The sequence below is a fragment of the Drosophila sulfurigaster genome, chromosome 2R, assembly GCF_023558435.1.
Source record: "Drosophila sulfurigaster albostrigata strain 15112-1811.04 chromosome 2R, ASM2355843v2, whole genome shotgun sequence".
Classification (NCBI taxonomy): domain Eukaryota; kingdom Metazoa; phylum Arthropoda; class Insecta; order Diptera; family Drosophilidae; genus Drosophila; species Drosophila sulfurigaster.
The window spans coordinates 27,399,950-27,415,211 of record NC_084882.1 but is presented as its reverse complement, the minus strand read 5'-3'; the positions used below and the strand labels follow the sequence as shown (position 1 = coordinate 27,415,211).

Below are 15,262 nucleotides of genomic sequence, written 5' to 3'. Positions count from 1 at the left end.
ACGGTTTTAAACATATTTATAATGCAAAATTGTGTACTTTTAAGTAGTACTAATTTTTCAATATGTTAAATCTATAAATACAATTTTAATACAATGCGTCAGTAATAAATTCATTAAAAATACATAAAATATTATTGGTAATATACTCAATTCATTCCACAGCAAATTCAATATTATTGCCATTCATCTGCTTCCCAGTGTCCACTTGGAAACAAAAGACTTAGGCAACAAACTTGGCATTGTAATAGCCGACAGATAAAGTTCGCGGTATAAAAACTCGAATACTCGAGCAGAGTCCACACAACCAACGAAAAGTTGTAACTCCCATGAGTCATGCGTAAATAAATAAATAAATATTAAAAGCAGCATGCATATAAAATGAATTTGCGAGTAAACAAAATTGCAAGTAAATTCCAGCGAAAAAATATAAAACGTAAAAAATAAAAGTTGAAGAAAAATACAAATCATGAGCCATAAACATGAGACACAGCTTCAGCTGAACACGGACACGGAGGCTGATAAACTGAACTTCGACTGGCCAAAGGGAGAAGAAGAGAGGGTCAAAAAGATAGCCAAATGACGTAGTTGCATTTGGTCAAGAGGCTAAGTCGATGATGAGGCGGCGGCGTCGCTTGTTTGTGCTTATGCTAATGTCACAACAACAACAACGACAACAACAACACGAGTCGTGGGCAAAAACAAAAAACAAAAAATAAAATTTTACACAACCTGCGAGCTGTGCTGTGTCTGTGCTCTTCATGCATATCTTCATCGGCATCTCTATCTGTATTTGTCTCTGTGTGAGCTTTCATTTTCGAAGCGATACCGTTAACTGCAAAATGCTGGAAATAAACAGAAAAATCTAAAAAGCAAAAAAAAATACAAAATACAAAAACAACAAAACAGCGAACGAAAAAATACCCCGAACGAACGAAGCAACCAGCAACAGCAACAGCAACAATCAAGCAGCAGCAATCAACGCGGCCTGCAAAGCAACAACAAGTGCGAAATGAGCAAGCGAAGAGGAAATGCAACAACAAAATGGCAAATGCAGCGACGCGTCGCAACAGCAGCAGAGGCAGCGACGCCGACAGCGACGGCGGCAGCAGCAGCACCGCCGGCAACTGTAATTGTTGCTCGCATGTTTACAAGGCGAAATAACAGGAAAAAAATGTTAAATTTTTGTTAAGTAGGTCAAGTTGCGAGCGAGAGAGCGAACGAGCGCTGGAGAGATGGAGCCAGCGTGCGACTGAGATGCAGCAACTGGGCGAGAGAAAGAAAGAGCGTAAAAGACTGAGAGCATCAAACAAGTATGGCTGTAAAGTTAGAACATGACAAAACTGGGCACTTCAAACAAAGTAACAAAAAAATATAAAATATAATAATTTATATACATTTAATATATATTAAATATTTTATATAATATTCAAAAGTTCTCAATAAAGAAATGTTAAATTAAAGCCTCTCATCAGCAGCAGTTTGAACATAAACAAACTTAGCCCTGACTTTGACCGACAGCAGCACGATCGACCTCGACAACACCTGCGACCAAACATGTTGCGCTGCGCATCGAACATGTTGCCAAGCGCTTGGCGCTCTCAGAGCACAACAACCGGGTGAGTAACTTCTTTGAGCGCTGCTTCGCTTACCGACTGCGCCGTCGACGCTGACAGCGTCTGCTTTGGGCCGCTGCGGCTCGAAAATTTCTTTTCGTGTTGCGCCTGCGCACAGTTGGCTTTCTACCGTTGACGTCTTCGGATTTGTGCGATTCTTGTTGCGCAGTAAATTGTGTTCAAAGCGTTCGTTTTGTTTCGCGTGATTCCGCTGTGCGGACGTGGACTCTCTCACATAGACACAAACACACACACACATACAGCATTCGTGTATATGTAGTAGTTTAAAGCATAACAACAAGAGCAAGCAAACAGAAATTGGAACAACCAATAAAAGAAGTGACCAGTTCAACAACAATAAAGTGTGCAAAAACAACAATTGCAACTAGTTCAACAATAGTGGCAACAAATTGGAAAATAATAATAATCAACAGTGTTTAATATGTCTAAAATGCGTTACAAAAATTGTGAAAATGGTTGACGAAAATGCCAAGAGCAAAACAACAGATTGCTCCAGATTGTATTTAACAATCGAATAATACAAAAAATATATAAAGAAAATATATACATATATATTTGAAAGAGTGCAAGTGCAATCGAGATCAATAAGTGTGCAATATTGAAAACAAGCAAAGGAAATACACAAAAAAGTTAAAATTCAAATCAACAATTATAACAAAGTTATTCTCTATCCGTCCACAACAAAACAAACAAACAAACAAAAATATATAATCGACAACAAACCCAGAACGCTGTTGTAAATATTTTCACATCAAAAAGCAAAATATTACAATAATCACCATCTCGATATTCCCGACGTCGTCCATTGTACATACATATATATACAATAAAAGAAAAACAGAAACAGAAAAAAAGAAATCAAAACAAAACAAGATATATATATACTATATTGAAAACAAGGATTATAAAAAATATCGAAATATATATATATATATACTATATACCCACTCGTACTACTCCCCGTTCATTACTTTATGCATATATATTTATGTCTTCCTCCCATTCTTTTTGTGAGTATACAAAAATGTTTATGCTTTTCATTTGAATTTTATGTTATTTTTATTTTTATTTCTACTCCCCATCAAATTATTGCTTGATTCCATCACCTTATTCTCTTTGTTCTTTGCATGTCTAACACTTTTCGCTAACTAATATTTAAAAGCTAAATTTTCCGCTATCATTTTACTGTCATTTTTAATTTCTCTGGCTGACGGCATTATCTCAATAAAAAAAACCCCATCTAAGACTAGTAAAAACAAGCGTTTTTTTTTGGATATAAACATTTTAATCGCAACCATAAAACTGTCTTAAAGGATTCTCGTATAAAACGCATTTGAAAGGATTACAAAACGTAGCTCGAACAAACTGTACAAGGATTATTAAAAAAGCAACAAGATAAAATTTCTAAAGAAACTACAAAATACAAAAATCCGTAAACAACAACAACAACAATCATCTTAAACAATCTGTTTGTTTGTTAACAAGATGTTCAACAGCTGAATGCTGCAATTTCGTAAATGTAAGTAACCAAAAAAAAAAAACCTGAAGAATGCGAATGAATTTTCTAGGAGGCAAAAACTTAAGTCAATGGCCTCACAATAAGAACATTCTCAAGCCTGATTTATAAACAAATCAGCAAAAGAGTCATTGACCGAAATCGTTTCCGATATTACTCACCTGTTATGAAATACAGCGCAGTACATAGGTCTGTGTAAGGAACGTGATCACGAGGGAGGAAGAGAGGAGTGAGGGGCTGCTTAAGGTGTCAATTGTCAATTGCGAAATTCACAGCCTCAGTCTGTTAATTGATATGGTATAGTAACCTATAATGTTGATCTCGTTAAAGTCCAATTTCTTGACCTATATCATGGCATCTCTTTTTTACTCGTTAAAAAATAACCATTTAGCCAACAGAAGAAAAAAACGAATAAGCAAGATCATTATTCTTTTGGAGAATCGCTTGAGGTCTGCGTCTAATTTTAGTGACCCCGACCCAAAAGTCGAACTCTTAACTGCACTCGGAAGTAAAGTTCTTTTCAGTTTACAGCTAAGAACTGTTGCCAAGCGCTTTTGCCAAGCTAAAAATAAATCATAAAAAACCGTTTGTTTGTCTACCAAAATGGTCTAAAATACAACAACAACGGAATATAACAACCAAAAAAAAAACACAACACAACACAAGACGTACTACAACAACAACAACAACACAGTAGCGGCTGTTTGTACCGTTATATGACGCAAAATTACGCTTACTCATTCAGTGAGGCGGCGGCGGCGGCTCCAGAAAAAAAGCTTCTCTTCGCTCTTAAGCGTGCGCTCTCTCGCTCTCTCGCAGTTGAAGAGAGCACAATGAAATAGGTACAAGAAGAAGAACAACAACAACAACAACACTTTATAAGTCTGTCAGCGTCAATGAGCGTAACAAATTCAACTGAGCATTAAGTTGCATTTTGGCTCCTCGGGAGATTCTGATTTTCGTCATTAATTGAATTCTTATTTTTTTTCTTGTCGGTATCTTTATTTGAACGCTGTACTTTTTAAGCGGCTTCGATTTTCACTGCAACTGAGATGAGCTTTGGAAACTGTAACATATCAATTACAAAAGATTAAAGTTGAGATCTCACAACAGAAGCCGTCGCTAGATATTTTAATTACATTTTTAAAATTTTTTATACTTTAATTTGAAGGGGTTGCCACATGCTGTGAAGCGACCGAAATAAAATGTTATTATTATTATTTGTAGCTGCACACAATTAAGCGATATAAAACTGGGTGGTAGCGCCACCTAGCGTGCACAGTAGGTAATAATTAGAGGGTATCTCTGGTCAAAGTATCATCTAGTTCTCTCTCTCTTTCTTTCATTTTTTTTTTGTATTTCACATGATGAGCAAATCTCGCCAAAAAATTGTTGTCGCATGACTGTTGTTTTTTTTTTTGGTTTTGGCCAAAAACGTATTTAAATCTATTACTTAATTCGCGTTATGCGTAAATTAGCTTGGAATATTTATACTAATAATCCCGTTTGAAAATGTAGAATATCTGCTGCTTTAGGGTTCAATTTGCACATTTCGCAGCCAAAAACAAACATTCTAGTATATACTAGATACTATATTATTCAAATGCCAGCAACAACAACAACAGCAATAATCATAACAACATCGCTAACAACAAAAACAACAACAACCATAACAATAAACAACAAATTTTAGACGTGCGCTTTTCAAAAGTTCGCTGACCTGAGCAATGTTTTGGGTTTTTGGGGGAATTCAACTTGCCCAGACACGCTGTATTGTTCGTCTTTGTTGTTGTTGATGACCACATAAGGCTCAGAAGTGACAACCAGAGATTGACCAGTCTGATACCCTGTAATAGTTCATTTAATTAACAAATTTACAGGGTATCTGGTAGTCTATATATCAAGTATTTACTTTTGTTGTATTAACACATAATTGACAAGCTTTACGCTTTGCATTGTCCGACTGCTGTGTTAACATACCCGCTTGCCAATGCTGATTACAGGGTGTTAACAGTTTCAGCACACACACAACGACAACGACAGCGACAGCAAGAGGCACGAGGGCGTCATTTAAATAACAACAAAGTAAAAAACCAACTAAAAATAGTTAAACATCATAAAAAAAAATTTGCATAGTTGTTGTTAGTTGTCGGTTGGTTGCTTGTCCGTTGCTTCGCTGCTGCTTGTTGTTTTACTGGGTGGCTGTGTTTTGGCCGCTAAGCAGGCGCACACAGGGTGTGGTATTAGTCTTAGTCTGGGTTACACCAGTCACAGCAACAGTCACAGCAACAGCCACAGCAACAGCCTCAAGTTGTAGTCAGCTGCCTCTTGTACAGCCTCCGTCATAAAAATAGCGCCAAGCCTCTCGTACTTTGGGGCTCGCTGACCACACGGCTTCATTTCAAGTTTATCGCCAGGTTGTCATCTCTCTGCGATGTTGCTGTTGCTGTTGCTGTTGTTGCACACACATATTTGTGTTGGCCACCTTTAGCTAGGGACGGTTAACGGATCATCATCATCGGAGCATCGGAGCATCATCATCATCAGCTATTGTCGGAGTCAGGGCACGATCATGTCAGACACGTACTTAGCCCATTCAGACAACTGTTTGTTAGCAGACACTTTATAAAATCGTGCAGTGTTTGCACTAAATGTAATATCGATAACTAACCAAAGTACTAACCACTATATTTATGTGCCATAACTATTTGCTGGTGACCCAAACAACATTTGATCCATTTAATGTACAATCGAATTTGCACCTGGCACACATTACTCACACATGCAACACCCCCATAAGTGCCCCACAGCTTGCAGCTTACGCCCACTTACGACAACAACAACAATTGTTGACCAGCTTGCAACCCACATGAAAAGCTGCAGCAACTCCAGAGGAAGCCACAACAGTCAGCAACTGTTGCCAGCAACACCAACAACATCACACGTGCCACATGTGCTGTCAAGTGCGCAGCAACAACAAAAACACAAAACAACAAAATAAAGGCAACAAGCACGTCTCCTCCATTGTTGCCAGTTGGCTGTTCTCACTAATTTTTTGCACTGTTGATGCTGCTGTTGTTGCATCCACAAGATGAAGTCGTTGTTGTTGCTGTTGCTGCTTGGTGTTGCAGTTGCAGCAACCTTCATTGAGTGATGGCGACCTCAATGCCAGCCACACGTTTCTGAGGCTGAGGCTGTGGCTGGAGTTTTTTTTTTTTCGGCTTCTCGGTCTTGGTCAAAGTTTGTTGCTTGGAAAACCGCTTTTCAGCCTTGTGCCGAGTTGTTGTTGTCGCTGTCGCTGTTGTTGTTGTTGTTGTTGTTGCTCCTCCTCTGGCTAATGCTACGTGCGGTTTTTCCATGTGGAAATCGTTGCGGTTGTAAATTTTGCAATCAAATAATTTTTCATTCGCTTTTTCCGACGCCGCAGCTCGCCGACCTGATTTTTCTTTTCATTTTGTCCGCACAAGGGCAAAAAGTGTTTGCGATTCTTTTCTCTCACTCCCACTACATCTCCTTCTCTCTCTCTCTCTCTCTTTTGGCCATTTGGTGTTGTTGGCCAATTGCCTATTTGGAACGTATTGGCTGGGGTACAAAACGTTTTGACCTTTGCCGCTGCTTCGTGTTCGAACATTTAAACGGAAGTTGATTGCCGCCAAAGGTTAAGCTCAATTTCCGTTAAAACCCCAGCTGAAGCATCAGTTTTGTACCCCGTTTTTTTTTCTCTCTCTCTCCCTCTCTGTTGGACCTCGACAACTTGAGTTGTTCGCTTAATTTTTATTGCTCGTTCGTTCTTTGTTGTTAAGAACTCAATTTCTTGGCTGATTTGGCTAACAGCTGTTGCCATTCTCGTTGACGTCTTGTTGCTGTTGCTGTTGCTGTTCCGAATTGCTTTAAGTAGTTGTTGCAGTTGAAAAGTTCAATTCATTGGGTCAAATGAGAAATGGAAGTTTCCCAAAGGGTGCAAGAACTGTTCAGTTGATAGAGGTGAAAGATAAAAGAATTTATTACCGTACATTTATATCATTTATATTTTCAAAAACGATTGCAAAGTGTGTGTGCGACACTTCACCTAGTTATTGCCAAGCTGATTCATCGACCCATTACTTAACGGTAATTCAAGTGCACCCACAAACTGACCAAAGTAACTCATTAAAAACATAATCACGAAAAAAAAAAAAAACATCAACTCTCAGCTCAGGGTCATAAAATCACTCGGCTGTCAAAAATTTGCACTAATTCGTTCAAAATAACCGTTAAAAATACACTCGAGTGATACAGAAAGAGAGGGAGAGAGTGAGGTAGAAATATTGTAATTATAATGCCCACAGCAACTGTCCAAAATGTGTAGCTCTCTGACCATAATCTAAAAAAATCCCATTTACAAGCTCAAATTACAATAGAGGCGCATTGTTTGTTTGTTTTTTTTCTCTCTTTTTCAAGTTGTTGTTGTTGTTGTTGTGTGGCGCACCCACGCCGTGTATATTTTATGTTTGTTGATGTTGGCGTTAATGTTGGCGGCCGTCATTCAAATGCAAAAAGACCAACGGACAACCGTTACAATGTAGCTCATTAAAAGCAAACATCTAAATGTTGAGTAGCCACAGCAGCAGCAACAACAATAAAAACTTAACAATCAAATTGAAAAAAATAAAAATGTGTTAAAACTGACGCGTACTCCAAAAGAATAAAAGCAACAGAATCTCTTTTGAAACTTTTGAAATATTTCACGCCAATTTCGAGGGCGCATCCAAAACGTCACTCAAAACTGAGCAAAGGTTCTTTTTTTTTTTTTTTGGCTTTTAGGAAAATTCATAAAATTCAAAAAATAATCCCAGGCACTCAGCGAAACTATGCCAGCTTCAAAATCAAAGTAATGAGCAATGGGAATGAATAAAAGGCATTAAAAAAAAGTAACCAAAAAGCCATCAAACAACAATTATTACACACGGTAACTGAAAGAAAGATGAGAGAGATACAGTAAAGGAACCGAAAACGAAAAAAGCACGACAACTTTATTACACTGAGAAAAACACTTAATAAGCAATTCGTTTTAAACATTAAAATTAAGTATAGTCCTGACAATATTATTAGCGTAGTTGCAAAACATTTTCAAAATATTTTTCAACTATAAAAATGTTTATTGTAATTGTACAAATATTTTCAATTTCTTCCCATCAAATTTGCTTTATTGTTTTTAAAATAATTAAATTAAAATTTATTTCTAAATGTAAATTCGGAATTTGTTTATACATAATCTAATAATTGTTTGCAAATTTTTCAAAATTTAATTTTTTCCATTTATTATTTTCAGCGCAATTGTCAACATACAATTGTGCATAGTACGAATGCAATTTCCATTCATGCCTTAACGCAGTGGCCGCCATGTTGATTTTATTATTGTTGTTGCTGTTGCTGTTACCGTCGTTGTTTTTTTTTCTTAGTGCACGCAAAGTTGCGCTTGAGCTTGAGCTTCAGTGCGAAGCTTCGTGTGTTCGGCATCGGCATCTGGTTCGGCTCGGCTCTGCCGAACACGGAAGTATGTCAGCAGGTCTCTCGTGTAACGGTAGTTTGGCTGCGCTGCGCTGCCGCTACAAGCGCAGCCACCACGCTTAGCTGCGCATGCTTAGCTGACGCTAACGTCGCTGCTTGGCGTCGACGTCGCAGTCAGCAGTAGTCGTAAGTTGGACTAGTCGCTGTCTGTGTCTATGTCTGTTGCTTTGTTGCTTGCCGCAGGCTGAGCTAGCAACATGTTGCTACAACACAACCTGTTGAAAGCGAAACTTTGTGTGCGCTCTCTCGCTCGCTCGCTGACCAACAGGCAACAGTCTGAGTCTAGGTGCAAGTCGTATTGTGCTTTACGTTGTGCTTTCTTCTTTCTCACACACACACACATACGCACACACACACACACACACACTTAAAAGTGGCCAAGCCTCAAAAAATCAAGTATGCACAAAATGAGAAAAAAAATACTTTATATTGTTGGCTTCATTTGCTTTACCGTTTGGTTCTCCCCAAAAACGAACTTCTACTTTGTTGTTATTGTCTCTCTCTCTCTTTCTATCTCTCTTTTGCTGTCTGGGTTTTGAGATTTTCTATTTCATTGCGTTTTCGTCTTGGTCTTGAATATGGCGTAGTTACTTCTGAATCAAGGGACAAGTTGAAGGGACGGGAGTGGCAAGGTGGTAACTCTGCACCTGTGTCGCATGTCTCTCGTTGTTGTTGTTGTTGTTGTACTTTCATTGTCGGTGTCTCTCGTCTATCGATATCCAAATACGATATCCAAAATCCAAATTCCCCCACAACAAGTTCTGCCGCTTCGCTGCTGGCGTCGCAGTCGCATTATTTCTACCAATTTATATGCTAATTTAACTGATTATTAATGTTTTGACCCAAATACCGTTTCGAAATTATTATTGGCCATTCTGAGTATCGATTTTGTTCGGACTTCGTTTCGAATTTCGTATCTTGAATGTCTAAACTAGTTGTTGTTGTAGTTGTTGTTGGCGGCGTCTTCTTCCCTTTTTTGTTAATCGCTGTGTGAAATATGAAAAGCTTCGTGGAAATTTTTGGCCCCCGATTAGTTTGTAGTTTTTCAAATACGAGTTCCAATTTTTGTTTTGGGATTTGTATTAAACTCACATTAGGGCCAACAACTCGTTTGGTCTGTCAGCAAGTGCAGCTGCCACTTGATGTGCTGGAATGGGTTAGAATCCGTAGATCTTTGAGATACTCTCAGCTGAATTAAAGATCTAACGGAAGTGGCTTGTAAGCTGAGCTTAAAATGAAGCCAATAACAGAGTTCTAGCTTACACTTGAATGGCGCAATGGGAACTCAACTGAAAGCTTTTTAAAAGAGTTAACAAGAGTTAAGAATCTATATGACTTTGATTTATTGTTAAAGAACTCTATTCTTTCTTAACTGCAGTATGATAAATAATGATGGATAGTAAAACCAAATCTTGTTTTTGTCTTTTCAATTGTAGCAGATTCTTCATGACATATTTTAGCTCTTTCTTAAATATTATAATATTGTATTCTATAATATGATATCTTCTCATATTATATTTACTTATTCTTTTTATATTTTTTATTTATATATCTCTCGTGATCATTTTCAATATGACATCGTGTCTATCTATATTATATTTATCTCATAATATGATATCTTCTCATATTATATTTATTTATTCTTTTTATAATTTTTTGTTGTTTATATTTGTTTTCTCTCATACTCTTTTTCAATATGACATCTTGTCTATTCATATTATATTTTTTCTTTTTTTAGTTAATCAGTATTTTTAGTATTGGTTTCATATTATCATATTATATTTATTCCTTTTATATTTTCGTCTTTTAGTAGTAGATTATAAACTCATTTAAATTATCATTATTATTAGTTTTGCTCTCATATTATCATATTATATTTATTCTTCTTAAGGTTGTGCTTTAATACTCCATTTGTAGAACATAGTTCGCTTAACCTACTTTTAATACATTTTCCTTTTAGGTTAATCATTAATTTTATAGAACCCCATTTAACCATTCCTTCCTCCTTCTCTTTCATTTTGCAGCTTCAACTGGTACATCTTTAACTTTATACACACCAAACAGCAGCACAAACAATTCCTGTCCAACGCCCGGGTCAACTGACAATGAAGTTGTGCAGCATGAACGGGCCAAGTGAATCAGAAGTCGAAAGCCTACTGATGAGCCCCTGCTGGGGACCCACGCAGACCAGCAGTCAGGATCAGTATCTGCTCGATGGCCACAAGTTGCTGCTGGAACACGATCTGGACTCGCTGCCCAGCGACACGGATCAAAAGAACTCGCTCGATGTGCTCGACAATCTGCTGTTGAACAGCTCGTCACTGAATGCGTTGTCCGATTTGAAACCTTTGCCTCCATTCACCGGATACACGGGTCATTTGTCGATCAATGGGATATCGGGTCATCATTATCATGCGATTGCCCAGCGGCTGCCGGATGAGAGCAACAACAATTACATACAGAGCGCCTACCATCAGCATCATCATCAGCAGCAGCAGCAGCAACAACAACAGCAGCAGCAGCAACATCATCCGCATCAGCAACACCAGCAATCGAACAACAGCAATCCCACGTCCACAACGGCGGCCACAACCTGCAGCGGGACAGGCGGCAATGGAGGTGGCGGTGGCGGAGGGGGAGGAGGAGGAGGCGGTGGCGGTGGTGGCTCCTCGCAGGAGCACAACATTGTGTCGTCATCCACCTGCCTGCCCGAGAGCGTGCTCAGCGCCGATGCGGATGCCTGCCTCAGCGATGTGAAGCTCTTCGCCGATAGTCAGTTAGATTCAAAGCTTTACTCCGTAGCGGATAGCTGTGTTATGAACGCACCCGTCAACAGCAACAACAACAACAATAACAACTCGCTGGCCAGCAGCGGATCGACACTGACGCCCATCGATCATGTGGCAGATTCGTTGCATGGCAGCGGAGTGCGCATCTTCAAGGATCTAACCGAGTACGTGGACATGAACAGCATCGATGACATTGCGGCGATCATTGGCTCGGCGATAGCCGACACCACAGTCTCCAATCAGCTGGACAAGGATGAGGGCAACGATACGCGTGACAGTTGGATGGATCTGGATGCCTGGATCGATGGCAATTGCATACAGCCGGAGGGCAAAGTGCTCGTCTCGCAGCAGGATACGCTGAGCGATTTCATGCTGCCGCATTCGCCGCTGCCGGTGCACGCGAGCAGCTCCACGTTGCAGAGCCTGCTCAGCCATGGCTACATGCCGCTGCTGCAGAATCGTCTGCAGCATGGACCGCCTGGCGCGGGTTCGGTGAGTGGCAATGGATCGTCGTCGACGACGACGGCAACGCTGAAGAGCGAGACGCCAAGTTCTACCTCATATTGCAACGAGTTGTCGGCGGCCAGCAGCAGTTGCAGTCCGCCTGGTTCGGTGGTCAGTACGACGGACAACAATCTGATGATCAATCCGCGCTATCTGACCAACAACAACAACAGCAATCAGAGCCAGCAGCAGCAGCAGCAACAGCAGCAGCAACAACAGCAACAGCAGCAACAGGCAACATATCAGCTGACGCCGAATGGCGGACTGTCGGGCACCGGACTTAAGGACAACGGACTCTGCAGTCCGGATATGCTGAGCAGTTATCCGCACACCACAAGCACAACAACAGCGCCGACGGGAACGCCGAAAGCGAAACGTTCGCGGGCGCAGAAAAAGTCGAGTCAACAGCAGCAACAACAACAGCAGCAGCAACAACAATCGGGGCAAGGTGATGTGCCACAGATGAGCGCCATGTCGCCGTCGGGCGTGGCCAGTTTCAGTGCCAGCGATCTGAGCGGACTGCTGGGCAAGGAGAAGCCGGTGCATCGATGCAGCATCTGCAATCGGGGCTTCCTCAACAAGTCAAACATCAAGGTGCATCTGCGCACGCACACCGGCGAGAAGCCCTTCCGCTGTGATGTGTGTGCGAAGGCGTTTCGCCAGAAGGCGCACTTGCTGAAACATCAACAGATGCATAAGAGAATTGGGCGTGACTGACCACAGCGGCCACATGCACATTCCGCTCGCCAATAGCAAATCAAGCAGCAAATATACGTTTATGTTTTCAGCCACGCAGAATCCAAAAAAAAAAAAGAAGAGAGAAACTTTACTTAAAACAAAAATCGCCCACAATGCATTGGATGGCCAGCAAAGCATAAAAGTCACAGTTGTAGATGCTGCAGTGCATCATCTGCAACTGCAACTGGACTCACTTTGCTGGACAACATTTGCTGCCCTGGGCTATGCTAGAGAAAGTGCCCGCCAATGTCACTCGGTCACCAAAAACACACACAAAACTGAAAACCATGTCCGGGTCTTTGGGAGCGGCAGCTTCTCGTGTATCGCATTGCTTGACCAATGCCAGACTGCAGAGATATAGAGTATATATCTGCAGTCTGAGTTTGCCATCGCCTGAAAGGTGAAGCAATGTCATACACACAGCATTTTGATATATTCGTTGTTGTTGGTTGCTTTTGATCTCTTTGAATAGTCAATATACGGGAAAAAGGGTTTTTTTGGGGGGTTAAAAAGATGGGCATTATAAGTAAAGAAGTAGTTCTAAAAAAGTTACACTTTATTGTGGGGTCAAATACCTTTTTGTATTGTTTGCATTATGGAATATCAACCTACTACCTCCACAGTTCCATTAAGTTTTCAGCAATAGAAGAAATAGGTCAGAAAGTAATATAAACATCATCTTTAAATTCTAGCTATAAAATGAGACAACACTTTAGTGAGACAACTAATATATAGATATTTTTGTAGTTTGGCAACTTGTAAACCTGCACAAACCTATTAATTACACCCCAGTTACAATGTCTAGAGCCAGCCAGAGTTGATTGCTGTCAAAGAGACCACAAGCAATGTAAGAACAACGAAGCGTCCAATTGTCTTTTTGCAACTGTTGTTCTGTTTTGATGCAAAACTGCGCGCTTCGTGCACCTTAAAGAGACGACACACCTGGCACAGGTATAAACACACACACACCTAGATGATATATGATATATATATATAAAAATACTTACACACATAAGTACATAAGTACTAGATAATAGTTAATGTCTAGCTAAATGTTTTGTCAAGTAAGAATTTTGTATAAATTATGTACCTCATTGTGTTGAAAAACTTTAAACATAAACAAGACAAAAAATAATAATGAAAAAACACGCACACATCATAGAAGCAATACAATTCTAAATTAATATGATTAAATAAATGTACAAACGAGTAAGAAGAGTAAACATTAATTTTAAAAGCATATATCTTTTTATATGTATTTAATTTAAGTTGTAGCGGGCTTGGCAAAATAATAATAATTGTTAAACATTTAGCATAAACAAGAATTAAAACACACACACACACATACACACACAAAACAAAGCAAATTACATACATAATTACATATTAATAATGCATGAAAATAGAAAAGTACTCAAGTAATAATCATTATTACACCTTACATTTAAATGTTGTTAATTTGTTTTTTAAAAATTTTGTTGCTAAAGTTTATGTTAATCTTACAAATGGAAATTACGCAAAACACATACAAGAAAAACTAAAAAAAAAAAATAAAAATATTTATGAATACAAAAATTCTAAGCACATATTTAATACTGTTGAAGCTATTTAAATAACTTTTCATAAAAAAAAACAAATATAAATACGTTAAGCAATTAATTATAAATTCTTTTACAAATATCTAATGTTATTTTAGTTTTGTGCAATTTTATTTATTCAATCTTGAACAAAGTGAAAGACACACACAAATCGACGCTTTGTACTTAAAAAACAAAAACAAAAAAACAAGAAACCCCAATTTGAATGTAAATATTTATTTTGTTAATTTTAAAGTTTAATTCTAATGTTTATGCTTAAATAAAGAAATACAAACATTTTTGTCATTTTAAATGTACAAAAACAAAAATAATAATACTTAAAGCCAGAAAACAAGAAGTTTGCTCTACTTTTGAAAAAAATATATCACGTATACGCAGTTTAGATGTCAACCAAGTTACAGTTTTTGGGTGTTCCACAGTGATCTGGTTGATTGGGTGGCAAAGCCGAGTGACATTTTGTGGTGTCCGCATTGCTTATGCCGCACGCATGTGCCGCTGGCCATTAGCAGGAACCTGACATAAAAGCAGCAAGCAGCACGTCTGCCACAAAAGCCGAGTGGAAAATAGAGTAGGTGCAAAGAGTGAGTAAAGAAATGTACAACAAAAAATGCGGTAAGCTAAAGATACAACACAACAATAAGAAGCAGAAGTAGGAGAAGGAGAAGCACAAACCAAAAAGCAAAGCAAACCAAACCAAGTCAATGCGAAGCCAAGTCGAGCTGAGCGAACAAGTCAGAATCATTATATTGACCACAAATGCCGCCGCAAAGAAAGCCATGCAAAGAAGAAAGAGCTAAAGGCAAACCCAAAAAAAAAAAAAAGAAGAAATGGAAGAAAAAAAACCCACACACATACAGATACAGATACAAATGCGAACGGCGACAGAGAGCGGCACAAATACAGCAACAAAATGCCATGCATACTGTGCCACTG

The 15,262-nt window shown here is 39.0% G+C and overlaps 1 protein-coding gene across 4 annotated transcripts; it reads left to right on the top strand.

Annotated features, from left to right (window-relative positions):
• Positions 1-1,741: 1,741 nt before the first annotated feature.
• LOC133838060 (ichor) lies at positions 1,742-14,080 on the top strand. Of its 4 annotated transcripts, none has more exons than XM_062269012.1 (3): positions 1,742-2,263; positions 2,948-3,153; positions 10,725-14,080. In XM_062269012.1, the coding sequence occupies exon 3, from the start codon at positions 10,806-10,808 to the stop codon at positions 12,708-12,710; it is 1,905 nt and encodes a 634-aa protein (XP_062124996.1). In that variant the 5' UTR covers positions 1,742-2,263; positions 2,948-3,153; positions 10,725-10,805; the 3' UTR covers positions 12,711-14,080. The 4 variants fall into 4 exon arrangements, with proteins under 4 accessions (XP_062124996.1, XP_062124995.1, XP_062124994.1 ...); XM_062269011.1 differs by having other exon boundaries at positions 1,742-2,370; XM_062269010.1 differs by having other exon boundaries at positions 1,742-2,644.
• The last annotated feature ends 1,182 nt before the right edge of the window (positions 14,081-15,262 follow it).